The sequence below is a fragment of the Malaclemys terrapin genome, chromosome 5 (genome assembly GCF_027887155.1).
Source record: "Malaclemys terrapin pileata isolate rMalTer1 chromosome 5, rMalTer1.hap1, whole genome shotgun sequence".
Classification (NCBI taxonomy): domain Eukaryota; kingdom Metazoa; phylum Chordata; order Testudines; family Emydidae; genus Malaclemys; species Malaclemys terrapin.
In genome coordinates, this window is record NC_071509.1 from 33,299,189 (window position 1) to 33,326,706 (window position 27,518).

At 40.7% G+C, this 27,518-nt stretch overlaps 2 protein-coding genes across 10 annotated transcripts in view; one reads left to right on the forward strand and one right to left on the reverse strand.

Moving 5' to 3' along the window:
• PACRGL (parkin coregulated like) overlaps window positions 1-21,717 on the forward strand; it is a 32,317-nt gene extending 10,600 nt beyond the window's left edge. For 2 of the 3 annotated variants that reach the window (XM_054030742.1, XM_054030743.1), the window contains exons 4-8: window positions 3,511-3,601; window positions 8,676-8,810; window positions 13,444-13,551; window positions 17,376-17,456; window positions 19,399-20,735. In XM_054030742.1, coding sequence (XP_053886717.1) covers window positions 3,511-3,601; window positions 8,676-8,810; window positions 13,444-13,551; window positions 17,376-17,456; window positions 19,399-19,455 — 472 coding nt within the window. In that variant the 3' untranslated portion in view covers window positions 19,456-20,735. Of the gene's footprint in view, window positions 1-3,510; window positions 3,602-8,675; window positions 8,811-13,443; window positions 13,552-17,375; window positions 17,457-19,398; window positions 20,736-20,773 lie in introns of those variants that run through there. The other variant, XR_008445195.1, reaches the window with a different exon arrangement.
• Window positions 21,703-27,518, reverse strand: part of KCNIP4 (potassium voltage-gated channel interacting protein 4) — a 372,094-nt gene continuing 366,278 nt past the window's right edge. For 4 of the 7 annotated variants that reach the window (XM_054030736.1, XM_054030740.1, XM_054030735.1 and 1 more), the window contains exon 6: window positions 26,419-26,951. In XM_054030736.1, the coding sequence (XP_053886711.1) occupies window positions 26,712-26,951 (240 nt within the window). In that variant the 3' untranslated portion in view covers window positions 26,419-26,711. Of the gene's footprint in view, window positions 21,790-25,471; window positions 26,952-27,518 lie in introns of those variants that run through there. The other 3 variants (XM_054030738.1, XM_054030737.1, XM_054030741.1) reach the window with 2 other exon arrangements.

Here is a 27,518-nt window from a genome sequence, read left to right on the forward strand (position 1 = left end):
TTGACTTGTATGTTTTCTGGCTACTTGATTTTACTGCTCTCTGAAGGTGCCTCTGATATTTAATTCTTCTCAAAAGAAAGCAAAAACAAGGAGTCCGGTGGCACCTTAAAGACTAACAGATTTATTTGGGCATAAGCTTTCGTGGGTAAAAACCCCACTTCTGGGGTTTTTACCCACGAAAGCTTATGCCCAAATAAATCTGTTAGTCTTTAAGGTGCCACCGGATTCCTCATAGTCTGTATGCACAAAAACAAACACGGCTACCACTCTGATAAAAGGAAGCAATCACTCAACATTTGTTTAGTTATTTATTATCATACATAGGTGCAGAGGCTGCACCACTCCAAAAATGGTGAAGTACTTACAGAATTAATTTGAGTCTACTTTGTGAAAGCAGTTGATTTCTTCAGACAGTGATGTTTTCTTCCTCATAGTGGCAGAACAGAATTTGGTGTCATTTTAGTGAGTAGGCAATTGTCAGAAAAGGTGCAGGGAATGGAACATTTCTTACATGATCAGTTTCTTTACTGCGAGCAGTATCTTCCACAACTCAGTTACGTTTGGGCTGCTCTCTTCCACTTTGTAGTTTCCAGAGGCAGTTTAGGTTGCAGCACTGCTTATGCTGGCCACGCCCCCTTTTCCTGCTTGCCTCCAGATAAGTCATTCCAAAACTTGTAGAAAGAAACTAGTAACAATAACCTCAATGCCAACCCAATAACTATGTACTTCAATGCTCTTCTGACATCTAAGATGTGCAACAGCTTCTCAGTAGGATGCTGTGGTCTTGGACAGAATAAGGGAAGAATAATCTGTGAAGCATGGAAAGGAGAGTTTGCTTTGGTGAGAAATGATTTTGGAGTTCTCAGCACCACCTTTGTCATTGTGGAACACACAGTAAAGTTCCTGCACAGATAATGCTGCCAACTCTGAGACTTATCTATCAGATGCAATAGCGACCAGAAAACAGGTTTTGATAGAGTGCTAGAATGCTGATTACTGAAACCAAAAGTTCAGATCGGTGAATTGTTATGGCTTTTATCACCAGAGGTAGTCCCATTTTGAGAACATTGGTCTGGCAACTAGTCCAACCAGTCTGACTGCTCTGAGAAACTTGGATACCTGGGAGTTGTCTGTCATGGATCCTGTGAATAGAATGCTATTAATGGCTGATACTTGGCATGCTATGATATTGAGTCAAAGACCTCTATCCATGCCCTGTTGGATGAAGTCCAAAGTAGTTGGAATCCCTGGATCTCTTGGGTCTACCCTGTGCTTAGGGCACTATATGCTTAAATTGGTCCAGATGGAAGAGTGAGCCTTTAATAGAGAGACTCTCCTAGATGAGAGCCAGGTCTTAATAATTTTGAGGACAGACCAAGGGTTGCTAATGCTTCTCTTGCAATAGGCAGGCTGTTAGTTGAAGCCAGTCTGTCTTGAAAAGGCCTGGAAAATATCTGGTCTTCGCAGTAGCTCTAATGATGGTTCCAGTTTCAGTTCTATAAGAATGGAAAACTATGGCAGTATTATATTCGTTTGTTCTCTCTCTATCTTTTGGATCACTTTCCCCAGGAGTGGAAATATTTATGGCAGGCCTTGCAGTCATCTGTATGACAGGGCATCTGTTTCGATGGAGTTGGGGTGTACTTCACTGGTGAAATATTTGTCATTTTGCAATCTTGCGGTTTGCGACCCAATCAGCTGAATGGAGATTGGCTGCTGGTTCACAATCCATATTTGCAGGAAAGTCCATTCTTTTAGAGTTCTTGTCCTTAGGAATGGACTTAAATCTGCCCAGCCGGGCTCTGTTGTTCACCACAGTTACAACCAGGGAATTTGGGGCTGGATGGAAGAAAAAGCCCTTAGCTCCCTGCACTGGGAAAAAGTAGTGTTTCTCCAAATGCTTTGTGGTAGGTGGTATTGAAGCTGGTGTGCTCCAAAGAACCTTTGCAGGCTCTGAGTGCATCGTTAATAGGGAGGGCCACTCTCCTGTGGCAGATGGCTGCAGGATATTGAACAACTTATGGATATTTTAGGAACTCTGCCTGAATGCCCAAGGAAGCCACCACAAGCTGCAAAAAGTCCTGGTATGTCTTGAAGTCCTCAGGCACTGAAGGAAAGAGAGAGCCAGGTACTGCCAAATCATCCAGGGACAAAGAAGAGGAGCCAAGAAGAGCCAAGGCCAGATCCTTCCCCTTATGGACCCAGATGGGACGATTCCAGAGGCTCCACAATGGGAAGGCTCACTGGTGCCTGAATCTGTGGTGGATTGGTGGTCCCCGCCACCAACCTGCCCGGTGATCTCACCTTAGAACAATCCTTGTGACCGAGGATTCCATGGAGGCCACAGGGCATAAGGATAGAGCATTGGTGGCCAACCGTGAGACAAGTGCCAATCCTGGTACTCCTGGTGCTTCATGAACAGCTCCCCTGTGAGCCAGGCAATGGAGAGTGGGAGGAAAAAGATCCCGACCTTGATGCTTAGGAGTCTCAGGTATCTGGGGATAAAGGAGGTGAGCAACTAGTCCAACTCATCCATTGCCCAAAATGAGGGAGAGACTGGTGCCAACAGTGAAAACAGTATCACCGGCACCGAGTATGCCTCTATTGTGCCCAGTGCCAGGAGCAATGTTGAACCCAAAGTCAGCATTGGTATCGAAGTAGCTGATGGTGAAGAAGTGGAAGGTGGTGAGACCACCACGGTAAAATGGGCAGCGCAGGATGCAATGGTGCCGAAGAGGTCCCTTGCCCCAAGCCCAGCACCGACCCCACTTCCACAGACTGTGGAAGGGAAACATTGGAGTGTGGTGCCAACACAAAGGTTCAGCAGTCTGCCCAGCCAATGGGGCTATAAACGATGTAGCCCAGATAAAGTCTTGGACCAAGGGAGAGGTCGGAATGGAAAGGCAAAGGTGGTCCTTTGCTTACTGATATGCTGCCAATGTGGAAACAGTCCGTACTGGCATTACCCTCATCGGTGCCGGACTCAACAGATAGGCTGGGGCCAGAACTGGTGTGGAGTGGTTAGAGGCACCTGTGCCATCCTGCATGCCAGTGCATGCTTTTTCTGTAGGAGGCAGAAGAGTCTCCACAAGACCTGAAGTGGTCTCAGTTGGTCTTATGTGACCTTTTCCTCTGTGCACTCGATGAGGAATGGCTCCTCCACCTCTTGAGAGAGGCCCTGGCTCCAGAGCACAAAACGGCAGCACTTTGAGAACCTAAGGATGACCTCTGATCCAACGTAGGCCATATAGCCTATTTGAGCAGATGCCGATACAGGCATAGATATACTGGCACATGAAGAGAAGGGAGTTACCTATAGCGTTCTACCCAAATAGGGCTGTGCATTTCACTGGGAAGGCAGTGCATATTAGAAGTGTGTATATTTACCTTTACAGTGATTTTTGCAAAACAATTGCGGATCTCTTGGTATGAATAGCATGTTAAAGAAATTTACTGTTATATGCTGTTTATTTCTCTGTCCCATTTACTAACTTTTGTTCTACCTGATAGGTTGGTTCATGGCTCAGTAAAACACAAATTACAGTGGGAATGTCTTCCTGAAACTCTTCCATTTGATCCTCTTCTTATTACTTTAGCTGAGGTAAACTTGCTTTTCTTGAATAATAGAATAATACAATGCTTTTTTGCCATGCAAAGCTCAAAAAATGAAATTGGCATGCATTATTCAAAGAGGTGGGTAATTGAATGTTGATAACTACTATAACTAAAACAGCTGTTTACTTATTACTTCACATGTCAAGTGCCAACTCACTGTGATATCTAGATACTGTTGTGATTGGTGGTTTTCTAGAGACCCAAATTAAAATTTTACACAACTTACAAGAATAAATAATATTCAGATGTTGAATATTTAGAGGCAAATCCAGTTCCCAGTGTCCAGACCAGCTATTTCAGTTCACAGGAAGGAACATGGGGAGGAACAGAGGACCTGCATAGAAGCAGATACTTTGTACTCCTCCAAACACCTCCAAGGAACTTAAACACTTATTTTACCCCTCTGAGTTTTATTCCCAACTGTTATACCTCCTCTTTACCTCAGTGTGGAATCCAAAAAGTTATGTTCCTTAGGGGTTGTAGCTAGTGGATCTTTCTGGATTACTGGATGAGCTCTGTCTGGTGGACACTCACTAGTCTCCTTAATCTGGATCCAACCATTGGATCCCATCTGCTCTTAGGCTGGCTGAGAATTGAAAAAAGTCTGGGTGTTGTCTTTAGGCTTCTATGCACTCTCAAGATGTACTTCCTCTCTCTGGTATTCCTTCCTGAGAGAGCATTCTACAGTTCTATTGGCTAGGCCCTGAATCTAGGACCAGCTCTTCCAAGCCTCCCTGTAGCGGGGTGGTTACCCCGCTCCTGCCTGGAAGGGTTTAAAACAGCCCTGGTAGAGGGCTGGGGCAAAGGGAAAAGCTACTGGGCTGATTGGGGAAGTAGCCACAGCTGGGCCATGCCCCAATCAAGCCACAGCTGGCCTGTATAAGAAGGCTGGGAGCCAGGCACTCAGCAGTCTCTCTCTGCCTTCAGAGAGAGAAGGGCCTGGCTGCAGGGAATCTAGACAGGGTACCTGTAGTGGAGCAGGGCTGGGGAAAGGCTGAGGGGCTGGGGAGCTCCAGCCTGGATAGCCCCAGGCTGCGGCCTGGTAGGAGGCCAAGGGGTACTGGGGGTTGCAGAGGGCAGCCCAGGGCTAGGCCAAGGCAGCAGGTCCAAACCCAACCTTACCTGTGATGAGTGGCCTATACTGCAGTCTGCTCCAGGGAGCAGGGGCTAGTTGATGACTGGCAGTGGCTTTATTCTGAGGCAGGGTGGGGATAGTGGCTGGAAGGGGAGACCCAGCGTGTGTGGGTATTGCCAGGGGGCAGCACCCAGAGCAAGGGGCACTGGGGTCCTGGGAGGGACACGGGGGCCAGTGCAGAGGACAGGTGGATCACTGGCCTGCAGAGGGCGCTCCAGAGGGTGGAGAGCTAATTCCCTGGACAACCAGCAGGAGGTGCTGCAGGGGTGAGTCCGGCCCTCTTACACTCCCCCATAGCTCTTGCATGCTTCTAGAGTTGTACTGAAGTTGTGGATCCACTGGATTACTGTTCCCCTCTTCAGGGACTAGAGAACAGTGAAAGCAAGAGGCACACAAAGTTTGCAACAGAATTGCTAAATCAGTTGTACTTTACTCACAAACAAAGCACATGAGATATACCTCTATAGAAAATAACAAAAACCTTTATGCAAAACTCACCTTCCAGTGCCCTCACTACTCCAGGAGTCCTTTGGTCAGTCCTTTCAAGGTCCCAAGACTCTCCTTGCCACCTCCATTATTGTCTTCTCCTCCTCCCTCCTTCCCCACTCCCAAAAGTTAGTGAGGGCCTTCCCATTATAAGGTTGCAGTCCCCCCATTCAAGTGACTTTCCTCAGTGGCTTTGAGTTCCTCATCAGGTGATCTCATGGTTACATACTCACCTAGGAGAACTAGTTCCACTGGGTAGCAGTTAGCTTATTGTTTTAGGATGTTTCCATTTGAATGGGAGACCATCCAGATTAATGACTCTTGATTTCTCTGCATTATTAGCCCTTTGCCAACACTTCTGGGATCCTTATTTTGAGGTGGAGTTTTGATATAGAGATGTACAGACATACACTAATCCTTCACACCTTCCCCAGCAAAGGTCTAAGGGATAGGTATTAGTGGCATCAGCAGATGCCTTTTTCTCTCTATCCTTGGGCTTTGGATCAACTTGTCCTTCTCTTTACCTTCCTCCCAGCTCTCTCCTTTTGCATACTCTCTGCTACACTAACTCGGAAAGGCAGAGGGGAAGGAAGATGAAGCACCTAATGGCTGCTGATTTGCAATTGCAACCAAAAATGCTAGTGACTAGAGGGAAAACTTCAAGTAAAACCACCTTCCTAATCCAATATGAAAGGAGAAGTGAAGAGGAAAAGCTGTTCATTCTTTCTTCCCTTCTGCCCTTTGCAAACATCACATGAGTAGGATTCAGTCAGAGGGTGAATCGGGAACAGAAAGGACTGTTACAGTACAGCGTTTTTCTTGCCTATAGAGAGTTGTAGCTTTCCTTCCCATCAAACAAAAAATAAGCATGTTAGCTAAAATGTTTCTGTGAAAAAAGAACAGTAGTTAATAATAGTGGTGTTCAATTGTCTTTATGTTTCAGAGGCAACTTCCCCCTTGAATCCATTTGCCTTTGTTTTATCTGTATACAAACTTGGGAAGACAGGGATTTACTAGTTCTTATTTGGAAGATTTTCCTCACAATTATAAGGGCTAGAAATCTTAAATTGTGTACAATCTTAATCTATCATGGGAGTTAAATTAATACATAAAATAGGCCAGATGTGGCCTATATGCTGGGAGTTTGAGTATGATTTAGAGATTAGATTCTGTATTTTATGCATTGTACATCAACTGACAATAATGCTGTTCTGTAATCTGTTTAAAATCTCCTTTTGACCTTATATAGGCCCAATAAATACTTATCCTAATAATGCTTTCTGAAGAACTGGAACATTTCAGTATAGCTCGTTATGTAGGTTGTGATAATGTATTGCTCTATTTGAATAGTTTTGTGTCTTAATATTATTTTAAATTGTTCTTGGAGACATTTCTCCCAGGGAATGAGAACTCCCTAATGGATTTCCAGTAATATTTTAAGAGAATTAATATTTTGAAAGCTAGTAAGCTTTTAATAAACCCATAGAGATATTGTAAAATGTCATTGTCAAAAGATACTATATCCCTAGTGTTAAACAGACTTTCAACTGAGAGGTAATGTTCAACCAAAACAGTTATTTTTCACTTATCTTATTACGATTAGTCACTGTCAGTTTCTATAGATACCTGTTAGCGGCAATATATTTGTTTTTGAGCCCTCAGTAAGATGTAGATCTCAAATCGGAGCAAGGGGGTGGGTGGGAATTACCGCTCCCAAGAAGCTAATCTAACCAAGTTACACCCCACAGTGATAAACATACTATAAACAAAGATAATAATATTTGAAGATGGTTAATCAGTTTGAGCAGTTGAATATTTTTTTAAAAATAATCTTTCTCCCTAATTTGGGTTATGGGAGAGAGTAATGGAAAGTTGCAGAACAAACAAGAACCAAAAATCTTTGGATTTTGCTGTTCTTTATATAAATACTTATTTTATTGGGAGCGATCACTATAATTAAAGTTGCATAAGGATTTCCATTCAAATCCTGTTTTCGGTCCCTTTACAACCTTGCAGCACTTTCATTCTTAAGGCCTGAAATATTTCACACTACGGCTCTGCCCAATGGTAAATTTTCTAAAATCCTGAGCAAAACCATCCTGAAATGTCAGATGTTTACATCTGAAACCATGACATTGACTATTTTAAAAATCCTATGACCATGAAATTGAGAAAAATAGCCCTAGATATATCATTGTGGTGTGAAGAGGAAGGCCTTTGGCATATTGGCCAAAATAGCTCATCCAGAGCTGAGTTTGGATCTCAGAGCTCCAGCTCCTGTAGGGAATCCTTTGATTCTTTTGTGGTTTCAGAGATTCTCCTGTCAGTCACCAGTTTCCTGGGTGTAAATAAATTTAGGTCCAACCCAACTATGCAAAGAGAACCCTCTCTTCAGTGAGTTAATCTTACTCACTGGAAGTGGGGCCTTGTAAACCAAAATGAATCAGTAAGTAAGCAGCCAGGAAACCTAGTAGAAAATATGTTCAAATTTATCCTTACCCTCTGTTCTTTGTACTGGTCACTACAAATTACTTTGTGTCCAGTCTTATTTCCTGTTTTCCCAACATTTGGCAGGGAGTTTGCCTTAAAAAACATTCTAGAAATCTCAACAAACTTAAATTTAGGGCGTGTCCACATTTGAAATTCTACAGCAGCACAGCTCCAGCGCTTTAGTGTAGACACTACCTATGCCGACAGGAGGGGTTCTCCCATCAGTGTAGTCCCCAAGAGGCAGTAGCTAGGTCAACAGACGAATCAGGTCAATTTAACTACACTGTTCAGTGGTGTGGATTTTTCACACCCTTGAGTGATGAAGGTGGGTAGACCTAACTTTTTAGTGTAGATCAGGCTTTAGAGTCCTGTATCAGACATGCTAGGCTGAACCTGAGCTATGTTTGATATTTTTGTAAGAAAAAATAATCTTAGTATTTGAAGTGGCTGAGGGACCTTCTCTCCCAGAACAAATCAAAGAGTTCTGCCATATAGATTGTGAGTTCCTGTAACTCCTGTGATTCCGGATATCACGAGCCTGCACATTTGTACTGCTTTAAAGTGTCAGCCTTGTACCATGTTCTGTTTTCATTAAGGGTAGGGAAATCCCTTAGAGAGGTCATCCTATTTTCTGTTCATGGGGCTGTGGAGAAATTAGTTTGGGAAAATGGAATGAAAATAAAGAAGTACATCTGTTGATGAAAATGACCATATTAAAAGGGTAAATGTATTCTTTCACATATCAAGGAAAAAACCTGAATATTTAGTGAGCAGAGATGTACTCAATGAATCCACATGGTGGAGTAAGTGTGTTTTTATGTTTTTGAATGGCTGCAATAAAACATGAGCAATATATTGCTGCTAGAGGGAACCTTTTGATGTTTTACTGTAGTGTTGTGTTAAAAGTTGCATATTAACAAAAGATATTTTCCATATATATATACAACAGGGTTTAAGAGAGACAAAACACCCATATACATTTGTATCCAAGGAGGGCTTTAAGGAATTACTCTTGGTTGAAGATGCTATTGAAAAAGCAATTCCCTTGTTGCCTCGTCTAGTTCCAGTGTTAAAGGCTGCTCTGGTATGTTTCTCTTATTTTTCATTTATTGTACTCTTGGAATTTTTTTTCTTACAAAGATGAAGTCTAAAGAAAAAAGTCAGTTTGATACAAGTGTTGCAGATGGGAAATTGTCGGAGTCCTGGGATGACAGTAGCAACCTGTGAGAAATGGGGCAGCTCCCAAATGCCTCTTTAGGCTCTGAGAGTATGTCTACACTGCAGTGTAAGCCTGTGCTTGAGCCTGGGCTCAAGGCTAACCCCCCCCCTTGCATCTACACTGCAATTGTGTTGTCCCAGGACCTTGCAGAGCTGGAGGGTCTGAGCTCAAGTCAAGCAGGGTCCGAGCCTTATTACTTTGCAGGGTAGTCGCAACCCCACTTGACTCAGGTCGTGGGAGTTATCTGGAAGTATCCCACATCTTCCTTAGTCCTCTCTATCCCAAGAATCTGCACTCTGTTGAAAACAGAAGTCCCTTCCCTCCCTCCCCGTTGGAAAATGGAGGCAGCTTAGGTGAGCGTTAACCCATTCTATTCTGAGCACCAATCTGCAAGCACATTATCAGAGAGCCTCCTGGGTGGGCAATGGAGAGCGAACCGATCAAGCCTTTTGCAAAGCGGGGTGCTTCCTGGTAATGTGCAGGGTGGGCAGTAAAGTTTTCCCACAGTGTATCATGTTCCTAAGGCTAGAGTGACCACATTTCGGGGGAGGGGAAGGAGGAGTGCACTAGGGACTCTGAGATATAATTATTTTGATATGGCTCTGCACACTGCAGCGTGGACACCAGAGCACTAGGTTCGAGCACAGGTCAGAAAATTCTTAATCTAGGGTTAAAATATAATGTAGACGCTCAAGCCTAGGGTTCCCTAACACAGGCCAGCTAAGCTAACTGAATTCTCATTAACCTTGGTCTTACGTTGCAGTGTAGACATACTCAGAGTGTGGGAAATACAGAGGGACCTAGACAAATTAGAGGATTGGGCCAAAAGAAACCTGATGAGGTTCAACAAAGACAAGTGCAGAGTCCTGCACTTAGGACAGAAGACTCCCATGCACTGCTACAGACTAGGGACTGAATGGCTAGGAAGCAGTTCTGCAGAAAAGGACCTATGGGTTACAGTGGATGAGAAGCTGGATATGAGTCGACAGTGTGCCCTTGTTGCCAAGAAGGCTAACGGCATTTTGGGCTGTATGAGTAGGGACATTGCCAGCAGATCGAGGGACATGATCATTCCCCTCTATTCGACATTGGTGAGGCCTCATCTGGAGTACTGTGTCCAGTTTTGGGCCCCACACTACAAGAAGGATGTGGAAAAATTGGAAAGAGTCCAGCGGAGGGCAACAAAAATGATTAGGGGGCTGGAGCACATGACTTATGAGGAGAGGCTGAGGGAACTGGGATTGTTTAGTCTGCAAAAGAGAAGAGTGAGGGGGATTTGATAGCTGCTTTGAACTACCTGAAAGAGGGTTCCAAAGAGGATGGATCTAGACTGTTCTCAGTGGTACCAGATGACAGAACAAGGAGTAATGGTCTCAAGTTGCAATGGGGGAATTTTAGGTTGGATATTAGGAAAAACCTTTTCACTAGGAGGGTGGTGAAGCACTGGAATGGGTTACCTAGGGAGATGGTGGAATCTCCTTCCTTAGAGGTTTTTAACGTCAGGCTTGACAAAGCCCTGGCTGGGATGATTTAGTTGGGAATTGGTCCTGCTTTGAGCAGGGGGTTGGACTAGATGACCTCCTGAGGTCCCTTCCAACCCTGATATTCTATGTTTCTATGAAATAGGCACCAATAGAACTTCAACATCATTGTGCTTTGTGTATAATATGCATATAATTGGAGGTAAAATAAACAGACCCCAGAGCAAATAGATAAGACTGTTTTATGCAAGGATTGAAATAAAATTAAAAGGATTCAAAGAATGAAATGGAATAGATCAATGGGGAAAGAGGAATAACATTAGAAAATGGGATTAAGCATGCTTTTTAAAAATGTGTATTATAGTAATGCATTTGAAGGAATTGAAAGGTTATGGTAAGGCAAAATGGAATAGACCTGTATGGGGACTCTTAATACAATGGCCCCGATCTGCAAAGATACTTAGGTGCCTAAACCCCAGATTTAGACTTCTTTGCAATCCTGAAAACCCCCCACTTGGCTGCTATCCAGCCCTGTAGGAACCTGAACTCACTCAGTGCTAAATTTCCACTAAAAGTTCCCTAGGCATGTAAGTATCTGCCTCTGAGCATGCACACTGCTGCCTCACTCTAGGCATCTGGATTCCTCTCTCCCACCTAAGCCTTATTGTTATCCATGAGCCAGGGCAAGATAGGCGGAGAAATGCCTGTTTTGTCTTTGGGGCCTGATGTGATCGGCATGCTCAGAGGTTCAGCATTGCAATGCCTAGCTCCTTTTGAGGATCTGGGCCCAACTCTCTTTTCAGGATTCTATTTCTAGTTTTCCCACTGACTTGCTGTATGAATTGAGCCAAGTCATTTAATTTTGCTGTGCCTCCATTTGTTCACCTATAAAAGGATCGTAATTGTTATTTACCCCATGGGTTTTACAGGGATGGATTAATATTTGAAAATTCTTTGAGATCCTTACGTTACGGGCACTACAGATGAGTCAAGTAATATTCATAGGCGCCCACTCCATGGGTGCTCCAGGACTGCAGCACCCACGGGGAAAAATTAGTGGGTGCTCTGCACCTACTGCCAGCCAAACTCCCCTCACTCCCCACTTCCTCTTCCTCCTCCTCCTCCCCTGAGCGCGCCGCATCCCCACTCCTCCGCCTCCCTCCCAGCGCTTCCCGCCGTCAAACAACTGTTTGGCGGTGTTAGCAGGGAGGGGGAGGAGCGGGAATGTGGCGCACTCGGGAGGAGGTGGGGAAGAGGTGGGGCGGGGACTTTGGGGAAGGAGTTGGAATAGGGACAGGGAGGGGGCAGAGTTGGGGCAGGGACTTTGGGGAAGGAGTTGGAAGTGGGGGGGGTCGAGCACCCACCAGTGAGAGCAGAAGGCGGCGCCTATGGTAATATTTATAGTCTTTATCAGTTCCCTAGGCCTATTCTGGCAGTTCTAGTTATTCAAACTTTTTCAATGTTTATCCTTTACCTCTGAACTTTTTCCCACTTGTCTTCTTACAATGTAATGCTGAAAACTAAATGCATTTCTCTGAGGCCTAAGAAGTACTTCATATACATCTAATCCTCCCATTACCACTACAATCCAGTATAATACATAATTGATCATTACACAAAACAGTCATTAGTGTTCTGTAACACATATGTTAATGATCCACAATAGATCCTTGCAGGAACCTCATTCAATATCTTCTTCCAACCTAACACTACAATAGTTACTCTGGGTTTACTGATTTATTAGCTAAAATATTACTTACTATACTATAATTCCAGCTAATCCACATTTCTTTAATGCTTTTAAAAATGTTAAGGAGTAATGTAGCAAACACCTGACTAAAACTGAGATTCTGTAGATGGACTGTAGATGGACAGACAGAGTAACTGCACCTGTATTCTATCCTTCATGTTTCACTTCGGGAGTGCCCAGTCAGGTCTCGGGTCTGCAGCCATCACCAGTCTCTGTGTGGGGACCCTTGCCTCACTCCCATCTGACATGGAGTTTTAAGCCTGCACATAGCCCTGCTTTACACTGGGATAGCCCCAGCAAGCAAGTCTGCCTAATGGCCAGCACCTGTAAAATTGATTTCTGTCTCCAAGGGCTATGAGCAGTGTATTGCCAGACATTATAAGTTACCACACAGCTCTTTCTAAGCAAGTACATTTATTTTTAAGGTGAAAGCATTACAGAGAAGACATAATAAAAAACAATAAACTGATTTAAACCCTCACTAAACATACCAGGAGCCACCCATCAGTCTTATGGGGCCCTAGTAGGCCAAAGTATTTCACATGGTTGGGGCCGCTCTGTATGGAAGGTCTTGTCCTTTTGCTGGATCAAAAAGAAGACCCTGAGTCAGTTCACACACAGCCTTTTTAAGCCAAAAATGCTTTATTTTCCTAGTCCCAGGAACCCAGTTTGAATCAGTATATGTGAACCTCCCCAAGGAGGTGATTTCTCTCTGGAGATTTTCAGTGAGTATTTCACCATAATCACCCCCATACACACTGTTTTCATTCCTGAAGGAGCTCTGGTAACCCTCCCCCTGGGAGTAGAACATAATCACATTCCCTGACCCACAGTGTTACATAAACATAATAAAATATGTTCCCCCAAAGATACTGCATGTTGTTTAACTACCTAGCTTGCTCTCCTATCAAATAAATAAATGATTAGTTGTCACACTATAGAATAAATGAAAAAGTCTGTTTCATTCTGAAAAACTTCTGAAACTTGCCATTAGCATCCAATATTGGATGCTGTGTTGTGTTTGTTTCCTTTTCCCCTCCGAAAATACATTGGCATTTAAATGTTACATGCTTGATATTAACATATTCTATAATGCTGTACTTGTGTTTCGAAACCTCTTCAAACATTAGTTTCAGTGCTTTGAAAAAGTAAAGCACTGTGTAAGTGCTAATTATTGTACTCAAGAGATTGCTGTTTTAGCGAGCTTGCACATTTGATTGAGGATTACTGTTTGATAGCAGTTTAATTTTTTTCCCCCCCTTGCAAGGCCCATTCAAACGGTGAAGTATTTGAAAGAGGATTGAATGCTTTGGTACAGCTGAGTGCCATTGTTGGCCCTGCTCTTAATGATCAGCTGAAACACCTACTCACAAGCGTAAGTACAAAAAATTGACACAGTAACTGTGCCTCTTCATTTCTTATGTTACTTTTGTTTAGAGACTTCCTGTCATTTCACATAAAGATGATGGAACTTTCAGCTATTCCATGAAAGGCATTTCTTGATAAGCTTTAGCAGCGATCCATAGATTTATTTTATTATATGGTGAATTATAGTGCTCTAACATTCAGTATAGCTACTAGACCAAAAGAACAATTTGTACATTAAAACTCCCTAAAGACTGAGACAAATTAGTTAGTGTTTTGAAGAGACATTGTTTATTTATTATAAAATTACCTCTGAATTTTAAATATTAATATTTAGTAACAAAACCCATTAAAGTTGCTGTGATGGGGAGGACTAGGTCCGGAGGCCCCCTGCTGAAGGCCTTATGGCCCTGCCACACTCCACCCCAGAAAAGGGCAGTAGAGAGGTCCTCCGTGCTACCTAGAGTGGCTGTGTGGGAAGCAGCCAATCAGGGCCCAGCATGCATAAGAAGAGCTGCAGGGCCAGTGAAGGCCACGTGAATAAAGATACCCAACCACGAATGGCTGAGGCCCAGGTTATAGTTAAGGCAGAACAGAGGACCGTTGGGACTCCGTTTAGGACTTGGAAGGCTGCCCCACGGACAGTTTTTTGTTTTTTTTGTTTTTTTTCCCCCCCATTGTGAGGAAATGGGCCACATAAGAAGGTATTGCCTCCCCCCCCAAAAAAACCCCTCTAACTCAGAAAGGCAGTACTGGTACAGTCATAGTCCCAGGACTCCCTGTAATTGGCAAACCTGGTAGACAAGGAAGAAGGATTGAGGCCCATGTGATAGAAATGGAAAAGCAGTTGTGGGTCTCGAACAACCCTTTTGCTGAAGGGAAGACCCAGCCTCCAGTGTCTGTCCTGAGGGAAGAGAACATGGGGAATGTACCTAATGTGTCGCAGGAACTGAAGCAGGGCCGGGGCCCTGAAATTACTCCTGTGGAGAAGAGCCCAATAAGAAGCTGTGAGGGACAGCAGGGTTCCCTGACAGGTGGTGTTGGAGACAGAGGGAAACCTGTTTCACAGAGCCTGGGAGCTCAGAGAATGACTGATAGTCAGGACCCTTAGTTGCGCACCAGGCACCCCTACAACCTGCAGAACAAGATGAATGCTCTCTGGTATGAACTAAATAACAGGTTAAAGGCTTACGAGACCCAGGTCCAGGGAATAGAACAGACACGTTTTCAAATGGTGAAAGAGCTGACCAAGCAGGTGGGACAGACCAAGCAGGAGACAGCCGACCTTGAGAAGGTAAGCTGGCACTGGCGGCCAAATGTAAACAGGTATCCAAGGAAAGCAAAACGTGTCTGCTTAGTGAGCGAGACACTGGGTACACAAAAGATGATAGGCAGGTGAAGGAGGTGAGCTGAACTAAAACTTGGAGGAGGAGGTCTCCAATCTAAAAGATAGACAGAAAGAGTTGGAGCATCTCCTTGTTTTGGAGAGGGAATGCTCTGCCTATTATAGAGACCAGTGGACCCATACAGAAATAGAGGTACATGAGAGAGAAACTCTCTCCTTTCAGAATTCTGAAAGAAAGGCAGCAGCAGAAGCTGAATCTAGAAAGGACCCGGCAAGCCTTTGAGGAGCAGCTTACCATACTGGGAAAAAAGACAGAGACTAAGGCCAGAGAGTACCATGAGGCTTGTGTGGATACCAGTGGGTTGGTTGATGGGCTAGGCACCCAGAAAGGCCTCACGAAAGGAGTAGGTATCAGTCTAATAAAGAAGCAGGTGTCCTGTGGCACAAACACTAAGTTCCCATGTACAACAGTGCTGCAATAATGGCAATAGCCCCCTCAGCTACACAGTAGGCCTCTACTGTAAAGGACTGGAGTAAGCTAGAAGAGAAGGCTGCTATGGCTGATCGGAATCAGGCTGAAATCCTGGAACTACGGATACAGGTAGCTCAATACTGGCAGGATCTGGAAGAAATCTGCTCTTCGTGGGAAAGGATTGTAGGGCAAGCAGTAAAACAGGAGCAAGAGCTGACTCATCTCAAAGTTGAAAACGAAACGGCGGACCAACGGTGCTTACTGCTGCAAAAGGAGCTGACCAAGCTCCAAAACCTGATCAAGGTCCAGGCAGGGTCAAAGTCCAACTCGGGTAAGGAGAAAGCTGGAGTTTTGTGGACTGACGCCAGTACAGAAGGAAGATGGCTTGGATAGGGACATACACTCACCTGCCGAACCATGGATCTAAAAACCCAGGATCATGATATAGTGGCAAAGCAGGGCAACAACTGGACCTCTGCTAAAAAGAAGAGTTCTTCTCAGAGGAAAAAGGAAGCTAAAAATGGTCCTAACCTGCTGAATATCATCCGCACAATAGTGTGGGTACAGAAAGAACAAAAGTAGGTGTTGCTAAGCCAGGTATTGAAAGCAGTGGGAAAAACAGTACAGTCCCTGGTCTTTGGAAGTCCTGGAAGGGATCTTAACCTGGATAGAGAGATCCTTAACTCTGAAGAGTGTACGTGCAGATGAATCCAGAAGGATTCCTCTCCAGATCAGGAGGCCACAGTAAGAGTTTTTATTTCTGGAGAAATCCCAGTTCTGTTAACCAGCCTACAGGCTTTTACCATCTGAACACCCCACATGTGATAAATTCTGACATGCCACTGATTATGGAGGGTTACATGCACTGTATGGGGTACCTACAAAAAGGGGGGGCCCGGGCTGCGGTCACTTCGTATTTCTCTGAGGAAGATAAGGGTATTGCCAAAGACCTGGTGGACTTCCTAATGTAAGCTAAACAAGAAGCCCCCCCCCCCTCCTCCCTTGGCTGAGAAACATGGCTAAAGGGTACCTTTGGTCAAGCCCACCTTTGAGATAGGTTTGCTCTGAATAGAAGGAGCTCCCAGAGAGCCTGAACAATGAAAACCTCTCCAGACAAAGAATTCTGAGAGGAACCCTGATTAACTGGGGCAATGAGATGTTAAAAGCTCTCCAGGTAGAGAGGACTGGGAGAGAAACCCTGATAGACAAGAGCAGAGACTACCATGAATAGCTCTCCAGGTAGAAAGGCCTGGGAGAGAAGTATTCTGAGGAAGCAGGGCAAAATTAATAGGTGTGTTGCAGAGCTACTTAAGGAAGGAGCCTGAATTGGAAAATCTCTCCAGGTAAGAGAGGCCTGGGAAGGAACCCTGACCAAAAGAGGCAAAGATTATAAAAGCTCTCCAGGTAAATAGGCCTGGGGGAGAAGATCTTGAGTAATCAGGGCAGAAAGTGAATAACTCTCCAGGTAGAAAGGCCTGAGAGAGAAGAGACAGATCCATTGGGGTGAGAAACTGCCAAATCTCTCCAGGCAGAGTGGCCTGGCAGGGAAACCTGAGAAACCAGGGCAAGGACTACTAAAGCTCCCTGTTTTTCCCCACTGTGTAAGAGGCCAGGGAGGGAGAGCCCTAACAAACAAAGGGGCACAGACAAAGGAACTCTCCAGACTAACTATTTCATATTCCTCTTGGTACCCTTGTTTTGCATCAAAAATAGTTGCAAACAAATATAAAAGCTGTCTATGGATTTTATACTGCTACCCATCATTGCAATAACTGAGCATTTTCTGCAAAACTATGTTTTTCGTTACAAAAAACTTGGTTTTCCCCTTTTGCTTTTGACCATGTGTCTTACTTTGGAATTACCTACTATGCATAAATCAATGAGTCTTTTTGCTTTTATTTTCCTGAATTAAGGTGAAGCAGTATTCTAAAGCAAAAGTAAATGTGGTTGGTTTTCATACATTGTACTTCAATCATTTTCTTTCCAAGTTATATTTATATTTTATTTTTTCCAATAGATTTCAAAGAGGTTAATGGACAAGAAATTCAAAGAGCAGATCACTGTTGCATTACAAAAGCTAGAGCAGTATGGTGGAAAGGTGAGTTGAACAGATTATTCTCTGCATTTTACATTTTGTTAGAAAATATAAAAACATACTTGAATTTAAATCATGTCAAGAAAACTTTTGAGTTCAAGTCTCTGAATCCTTCAAATTAGAGCTTTGATCCTGCAAACACTTATATATGTGCTTAACTCTACATGCTGTGACTACTCTATATGTAAAATGCAGCATATGTGTAGATTTTGCAGGTTTGGGGCCTAGTGGTGTTGTGTATTGATTCATAATGTGAAAATAGCTTTATTTTCCTGTGTATGAATGGTGACCTAGAAAAGAAATAGAATCTACTTCATGTAATACATAGTCACTTATAGCCTTTTATTTTACATTTCTATAGAGAATACTTTTTTATTTTAAATTATTGTCATACATCCCCACACTAATTTCTTGTGCTCCTTTGTAAGAAACGTAGGCGCACACCTTAACATGACATTCTAAGGATCCACACCTACATAGGGATCCATACAGCAGGCCTCTTACTCTCACACTAAGTCCCATTCAATGGGACTCCATTGAGAAGTAAGTGCCTGTCCACACAGATGCCCTTTGCAAGATAATTGTCTAAAACATTAAACTGTTTCTGCTAGGAGGTGTGTGCATACTTACTGGTGAGATGGAACATTTGCTATTCTTTTCCTCCATAGACACCAGAAGAGCTCTATAGTTCTACTTTCAGGGCTTGAAATTTGTGAGGAAAAAAGTTTATCTACTGCAGTGACATGTAATGTTTTTAAAATACTGGCTTTGTTAGTTAACCTAAAGTATTTAAATGTCCGACAGTAAGCATCAGTTTGATCCAAGTTCCATTTCTATTAACATTTTGTCTTCCCAAACAAGCAAGATTTTTTTCTAAAGCAATAATAAAACAATTACTAAGAAATACTAAAATTCTGTATATAAAACGTAAGAGAGATTGCATATATCTGATACATTTTTCAGAGTAGCAGTCATGTTAGTCTGTATCCACAAAAAAGAACAGGAGTACTTATGGCACCTTAGAGACTAACAAATTTATTAGAGCATAAGCTTTCGTGGACTACAGCCAACTTCTTTGGATGCATATAGAGTGAAACATATATTGAGGAGATATATATACACACATACAAAGAGCATATACGTTTTTGTATTCTACTTTCTGATTTCCACTTCTTCTTTTGTCCTGTTTTCTACCCTCTCTTCCTGTTCCCTTTTCGTAAGAGAAATTCTCTTTACCAACCATTATTGAACCCTTCTTTAAGTTCTCTCACTCCTCCCTTGTTGTCTTTAAATTATCTCCTAACTCTTATCGAGGATTAATTCTGCCTTTGTCAAACACACGGCTTCTATTGATTTAATTGAGAATTACATTTGTAAGAAGGCTTTCGAATTGGGCATTTGATTTTCTTTCATTCTTTTCTTCCCCCCCTCCACCCCTTCTTGGGTACTCGCTTCAAATATTGAAGAGGAAAATAATGATGCCCTGTAAACGGTATTATTTAAAAACAATTTTCCCAGCAGGACACGTGATCTATGGAATTTTTAAATCCTGTATGTTTTCTCTGTGTGCGCGAGAGCCTTTTAAAAAAAAAAAAAAAATTTAGAGTGAGAGCAGCAAGAACTTAGCAGTAGTTAATAGATAACCCACAAGTCAGTGGTACATAAAACCTACCTCTCCCATCTATTTTCTTCTGTTATTTTATCATTTCTTTGCATGTTTTTTTTAAGTTATTTGTCTCTGTTACTTTTCCTATGAGAGAGAGATTTGATCTCTCTCAAAATATTTAATGTTTTTTTTGTCTTCAACTCTCTTTTAATAGTTTAGTTTGTATGATGGGTGTTTAGATATGTATAATTTTAAGGAAATGTTATAACTCAGATACTTCCCTTAGTTGCCTTCAGAACTAAGTGCTTCATACTGTGTAAACTTCATTTTTATCAACAGGAGAGTGTTGCTATCATCAAATCTAAAATTCCAACCTATTGTTCCATCTCCTCGTGAACGAGAGACCCCTCTAGTCATTTACACTGCATGGTGTGGTTGTGGGCGTCAGAAGCTGACTGTGGATGCTGTTGGAATTTCCTTATGGTACAATTTATTCTAATAAAACTAACCACAAACATTCTGTAATCTGGTTTGGGAGAAAAATGAAGATTAAGTGAATTGTGTCCATAATATCTTGTAATTATGGCAAACAGTTATATCATTGTTATTATATAAATCTGTTTGTGTATCCAGTCTTATGTTTACAGTTAGTCATTTATTGGTTATCTACCATTCATTGTTTCAGCTGTAAACAAAGTAAATGTTAATTCATTTTTGCTGTACATTCCTATTTCCTTAAATAATTCTGCCACACTTACGGTGTTATCAAATGTTACATAAAAGGTAGAATTTGATTGTAATTATTAATTAAGCAGTAACTAACTCCCTGCTAAAGTGCATATACATATTTATTTTACATAGGTAAAACTTGCAATGATTTCTTTCCATGATGAGTGTTAGAGATGAAAATGTGTTTTCTGTTACAAAAGAACTGATTTAAAACTCGTTGTACAGTGTTGCTCTAGTAGTGTAAAATAATCAGGTGTTGATATTGGAATACTGTTTTTCATATTCCATCCCAGTAACCCTTTATTTTGAAAGCTGTCACATTGGGAACTTAAATCTTAGCACAGTACTGAATTAACAGTTTAATACTTAATTCAGATGCGTGTATTGAAACAGTAAATCCATTTGGTTAAAGAAATGCCTGTAGTCTAGTATTTTTTCTTTCTTGTATTTTATTTTTATATATATAATTTTTTTTTATTTTTATTTTTTTACAAAATGTGCACATTTAGTTTACACAAACACACTACAGCAAATTTCAGGTGTACATGTATTGTACTACTCTTATTCCTACACTGGTGATAGCAGAGCAGCCTTCAACATTCCATCTCTACACCAGAATAGATACCTGATTTATTTTTGCAAAATAATAGTTGCAGCATTCTTTCTACTCCAGTAGCCTCTTCACATCTTTTGTGCAGAAATGTCACAATAAAGATTGGCATATCTTCAGTAGCATTTCAAAATATTGGCCTGGAATCACTGAAAACAATAGTATAGTAATTTTGATCTCTTAATTGTGATGGGGGAAAGATAATCCATTTTAATCTTTCACGTCTGTGCACTTATGTTTTTTTAGGTCCAGAATTAAAGCTGTTCCTACTTTGACAGAATTTAATGTTCCTCAAAAATGTAATAGTAGTACTGCTTATAAACAACATTGGTGAATAGCTAAAGTTTCTGCTTCTTTTTCACTCCCTTTTCATAGTAAACAGACCACTGAAACAGATATTAGACTGTCTAGATATTACTGCATTCTGAGCACTGAAGTGAGATGGATGCTTCAAAAGACCATTATCTCCTTTTTTCCTCAGTAAAACCGGTAAGACACGTACTTCTGGAAATAATGGTAGAATTAGATTTTCTTCACAAAGAAATTTGAACTCAAAACCTTTTCAGGTCCTTAATTTTGAGCAGAAAACTTTACTGACAGTCCAACCCGAATTACACATACAATATATAGGACTTCAGGTACTCATTTCATGAAAAATTCATAAATGCAGATTTATTAGGTAAGGATGATCTATTTAATACCTATCAGTGTTATATGTCTGAGTCATTAAATTTTTTATTATAAAAAAGATTTCTTCCTCTTATGTAAATTAGCTGGGCTTCAGTAAAAGAGGAAAGAAAGCCAAATAAAATTGGATGTTGTTACAGGAGATGTATTGCTCATCAACTGTACCAATCTTTACTCAAAGTATTATGTAAAAATGAGTATTACACCATACAAATGTGAAAAAGAAATACAGGGTGATTTCTCTGTAAAACAGAGGCTGATACTTTTTAAGGATTTTTAAGACACTTAAAATTCTGGGGCTGAATCCATAACAAACAAGTATCAAAAACAGCTATTTCTGATCTCCTTGTGTTAAAGCCTCTTGTATCTAGGGGTTGGAATGGTAATAAAGCTGTATAATGGCAGATGCTATGCTATTTTTGGGAGTTGTGGGGTAAAACCTAATATTTTTAGAATATCCCATTGGATAAAGGACAAATTATTACATCCTAACCTTTGGGAGGAATGCTTTATAATAAAACAAAACTTATTTGCATAATACGTGTCTCAGTGTAAAGCTGAGCAATCCTACATATGGTAAATGTGGCAAATCCAGCTTTAAGTAATGTTGCAGAATAGTTCACATTTGTCCATTAATTGCAGAGTAAACCACATTGTTAAATCACATTTTCAAAGAGCTGCATGGAACGCATTATGTTTTCATCCTGTAAGAAGAAAAAAAATACATCAGATTATTTTAAGAGTATAGAGGGAAAAAGTGGGTAGAAGTCACTAATGTTAGTTACTGACAGCAGCAACTTGTTTGGAAAAATTAATAAGTGATGATAAAACTTAACACTGAAACTGGTACTGATTTGAGAAAAAAATACCAAAACTATTAATAAATAGTTACTGAAATTAAAAAAAATTAACTGAAAAGAGCATATTCAGTTCATTTGTGTTTTTGTTAATCATTCTGTAAAACAGTCTACACTGTTTTGCAGGTAATCAATTGATCTTTTGATACTCTGTAAAAAAATAGTATATAAATAAGTGGTAACTTCATATGTGCAGTTTGAGTACAGTCAATAACTTCCATATATTTGAAATTGTTGCCTGGCACAGTATATTCTCCCCAAAAAACCCTTTGGCATTATAGAGGACTATTTTGTAGATTGAAGAACAATTTAAAACTGAGTCAGCACGTGCATGCATCACTGTGTGAAGTAAGCATCTTGATGATTCTCTCAAATACATGGTTAAAATTGTTGGCTCCTCAGCTCAGCTTTTTCCCCACTGGCAGTACGACATAGTGTTCTCTGATTCTACTTCTGTTTGTCGATATTAAATTTAATCCATTTTTATTTAAACTTTTAGAGGTGCCTTTACACAGTTATCTTTCTCAGAATCATCAAAATGTACTGGTCATCCCACACTAAATAAATATACATAATAATGATGAAGACTCTCAGCAGTTACAATAAAACTACCCCTTAACGTCCACCGCTCAATACCTAAGAAAATAATTCGGTCGTGTATTTGTCCAAGTTTTGGACCAAAGGAAGAGTGAAGAGTATCTTATGAAGAGTGCTACCTCCTAGATCAAGGTAGTTCCAGCTCCTTTTCAGCTGTGATCTCTCACGTAATTAGGGCCTAAATCATTCAGGGCTTTCTTAATAGGTTAAAATCCTTGCCTTGAATTCCACCCAGAAGCTTATTGATGATAAACTCTCAGCACGAAACTCCACCTAATAAACTAGCTCATGTTCTTCCCTAGCTCTAGTTTCCAAGTGGTCTCGTCATGTAGTTAATTACCATAAACCAATCTCAAGGTGAGGGTTACTTGTCTCAGCAAATGCAGTTGAAAGAAAGTGTACTTGACCGTGTCCATAACCTGGGCATCTAGGAGCAATCAAGTATCTTCTTAAAACCGCATGGGTTCTGCAGCCGTATTTAACAAATGGCGTTTGTACTCTCTCACTGAAGTATATCTGTATAATCATATGGCTCCTTCTCCCAACCAACATTATCTGGCTTATATGGATTGAATTGCAGCCAATAGATCCTCCCTCCACTCCCTTGAATAGTTTATTCATTCTACTCCATTAATGAGGTCAGATGTGGTAAACAGTAGTAAAATACTTCATAACAAATCCAACAACAAAACCTTTCTTCACATGATGTTCTAAACAGAACCAATAAATACCAATTACCTACCAGCAAAAGATGTCTCTACTACTAGAGTTGTGATGCTGTGTGGAAGGCTGTCCAAATTTCCTCTTTAATAACAGGATAGAACACCAGTCTTCGTAATGGTAGCAAGCACATTTTTTACCCACGGCACTGTACAGCTGTCCCACTTCCTACAATCTCTTTTCAGGAAAACTTTGGGCCTGACAGCTAAACATAGGTCTAGCTTGTGTTTTAAAAGCTTCTTTCAACACTCTTTCTCAGTTCCGAAATAGGAAATGAACAAGGGAATCTGTTCTTAGTCTTCCTATTCCATCAGCATTGTGATGTTGCTTTGTACTTCAACTATAAATCAGTGGCTGTTCAAAAGAATTTAGAGTAACAGCCGTGTTAGTCTGTATCCGCAAAAAGAAGAACAGGAGTACTTGTGGCACCTTAGAGACTAACAAATTTATTAGAGCATAAGCTTTCGTGGACTACACGAAGTGGGCTGTAGTCCACGAAAGCTTATGCTCTAATAAATTTGTTAGTCTCTAAGGTGCCACAAGTACTCCTGTTCTTCTTTTTGCAAAAGAATTTATTCACTCTGAGCTAATAACAATCGGATATCTTGTTAGACAACTGATGATAGTGCTAGTATAGGTGTTTAGGCCAATGCAATTAAATCTAGTGGTACTCTTGGGCTCTCTTTACTATCCTTTATGCAAGACCACAGACTCTGATATACTGTAATTGTAATCAATGCTATTGGCCTTGGAAGCTACAGAGTTTTTTTTAAGTTAATAACTAGTGAAGAAGACTACTAACTACAGTAGTTTCTTCTATGCACAGTTATCCAACTAATAGTTAGTTTACAAGTGTAGCAAACCCAATTACAGTACCAACTCCTAAATTATAGAAAAGTATCAGAAAAACTGCATTTCACACTGTATACACATTAATCTTGGTGATATGGGCTAATACACACAAAACCATTTTTAAATAAAACAAGGACCTGGTACTGGCATTGGCTGTTGAAGGCTGATTTTGATCCTGCTATTCTGAAATGATTGTATTTCAGGACACACTGTGGGAAATGCAGTTACACAGAATAATTTTGCAGAAGAGAATTTCTTTGTTTTTGGTTCATTTATGTATTGTTTTATCTCTAAAATTGATGAATAAAGGATAACAGAGTGAACCTATTGCAAGAAATAGAAGGCGCACTGAGAAATTCCATTGTTTAATAATAAAGATAGAATCTATGAAATTAAGTCTGCCTTCAGACCGAAGCTAGATGTTAAAAAAAAAAAAAAAAAAAGATTTTTTGGCCAAGAGTGATTAGATGCTTGACGTGTCATCTTCCATGTCGCCACTTGAAATTTTTAGTGTTGGCCTGAACAAAGTGTCCATATCTAACACAACCATGCTTATCATTAAGCTCTCTTTTGTGTGATCTGAAGCTCATCAAATGTGGGTTTTTAAGGAGTCAGGGGAAGACCAAAACACTGAGAATATCTGCTGATAGTCTTGAAAAGCCAAGTTCCAGGCATTGATGCCCAACACCCTAACAGCCGCGGCAAGATGTAGGAAATGAGTTCCCAAATTACTGGGTCCCAAAGTATGTAGGGATTTAAAGGTTGTCACTCATGTTATGAATCAGAGATAGACTGTAGCTGCCAGTGCCAACATATCTGATTACTCAGAAACAGCAAAGGCTATAATAGCCTGCTGAAGCCATGAATCATTCTGGAAAAGAACCACATTGTAGCCCTTACTGCACAATCCTCCTCCATTCCTATAGATGAATTTTCCTACCCATCTGCATCATTGCCATCTTGTCCAGACTCCATCTGTAATTTTACACCCAGCCTTATCCAAATCTCAGTTAGGCACTGAGGAAATAGCAAAATTGGCATTTAATGAGAGGGAGACAGATGAATGCCATCTCCCTACTGGTGATCAGTCTGCCTGAGCAGCCTTCCAGATATACTGAACAAGAGAAGTGACAAGATAAAATCCTACAGCGCCCTATATCCGATCTCTCCAGGAAAGAAAACGTACTCAGCAACACTGCAATCTTAGAAAGGAGTGGATCCACTGCAAAGAACACCATCGACACTATGGTTAATGGTATCCAAAGCTTATCAGCCACCATGAGAAGTGCTATTAAGAATAGTACATCATTGACTAGGTCTCTATACCCTTTCACTATCTCCTTGTCTTTGATCCAACAGGAATTTCCCATGGAATACCTAGAGATGCAAGTAAAAAAACTGACAAAGTCCATACCATATTTCCTGTGCAGCTTTCTGGATACAAGGTGTTTATAAATTGTTGCTCATGGATAGACATGCTTTTCCTAGTCTTGTTTACCCCTTCTCTCATATACCAAAAGGGCAATACATTGACTCTTTTATAATTGATTTTCCTAATCTCCTTTCCCCCTATCCAAGGACACCCAAATAGAGCTAGTATGTCCATTGAAATCTACTGTACTTTACTGTATTTATTGGTAGACAGAATTGATGGTTTTAGTTTGTTCTAGCCATTGACAGTTCTTTTCTCAAGAAAATCAATCTGAATGATCTAATCAATTGTTGCTAGCCCTTTTTCCAGTTTGGATCTCAACACTTGATCTAATGTGGTTATGACACCCTCTGTATGTACCATGTTCCTCTAATAGCTTGTAACCTTGTACAATGTGCAAATAACAAGTAGCTTTGGTGTTTTCTGCAATTTTATTATGAAAAAATTAATACTTATTTTTATAAGGCTGTCTTGTCTAACTGTAGACAAGTTCTTAAATAATAGCACATTCAGTTATCCTACAGTGAATAAATGTGAATTCTGGCAGATATTTACCGAGCACAAGGCTCAAATAAATATTCACATAACAAACAATTTATTGTCTACTACATGGTAGCTTTGCACGGAAAGAGGATGCAAACACACTAGTAGAATAGATGAACATTAGCTTTTCAAAAACTATCACCTCTATGAATACAAATATTGTATATGTTTGCATATGTAACTGACTGTTTTGTAGAACAGTTTGCCAGACACATTTTTTTGTAAAGGTGCCTTGGGAAATGTGGTCCCTGGTGCCTAGAAGTGTAAGCTACATCTTTACACCCAAATCCTAATTGGTAGTACCGTGTGACAACCACTTAGCCAGCTGATAGGAGTAACTAAATCAATTTATCATTACTTACTTTTTGGCAGCTTTCAATGAATTCATCTATGGTAACTACCCCATCTTTATTCTTGTCCATTTTCTGTCCAGAAAAAATAAGAACATTTGCTTAAATCATGGAAAAATCCTACTTAAAATCACTTATTTTATTTACTTTTTTTCAGAGTTATATTGCAGGCTGGTGGCCACCCAGGTCAGCATATCATTTTGCTAGACACTATAAGTACAATTCAGTCCCTGCCTCAGAGAGCTTCCAGTATATAAAAGTCAAGACATGACAGATCAGACAGACAAGTAGGTTGGGATGGGGGCACAGGGAAGATAGAGTAACAAAAATAATAGGATGTGCAAAATTGTTTGCCAATCAAAACATGGGATTTTTCTTGTAGACCATCCTTTTTTGTTGTTTTGCCCTACCTGGAAAAATGTTTCCACATGTTGTCTAGGGGTGTCCTCTTTGAGAACAGGATAAGTGCATTTTCCCATCATATCATATATAGCTTTCATAATATCAAGCATTTCCTGAAGAGAAAAACATGTTTATGTAAATGTTTCTTTTGAGCATTTATAGTTTAGAAGAAATATTTAAGACTGTGCCACAGTCAAATTGTGATTGAACAACTTCAGGAATGTAATGCACACGGATCACTTTGAAGTTTAAATTAGCTACTGCAGCTTCCATACGTTCTACAATAGAGAGAAATAGATAAAACATTTTAAGTAACTGAAAACCGTTAAGTAGATGCAGATTTATGCTTCTGAATTTAAATGCTTTATGATATCTAAAAGTCCACTGATATTGTGGAAAGAAAGCTCCTGTGGACCAGTAAGTGGAAACAAACAAACAGAAAATTTGTAGCAGAAGGCAATTGGGCAAAATCACATCACCTCCTTGTGTGTGAGTTTCCCCAGCTTTTGTAAGGTGCTTTGAGATATGTCGCTGAACAGTGCTCTATAAGAATGATTAAAAACATGTAACTCATCTGTCAGTATGCTGAATAAAATACTGTATTTAAAAAAAAAAAAAAAAACTTTATGCAGTGTCTTGCTGAAACTGTTAGTACCAGTATCATTTACAGTAAGCAGATT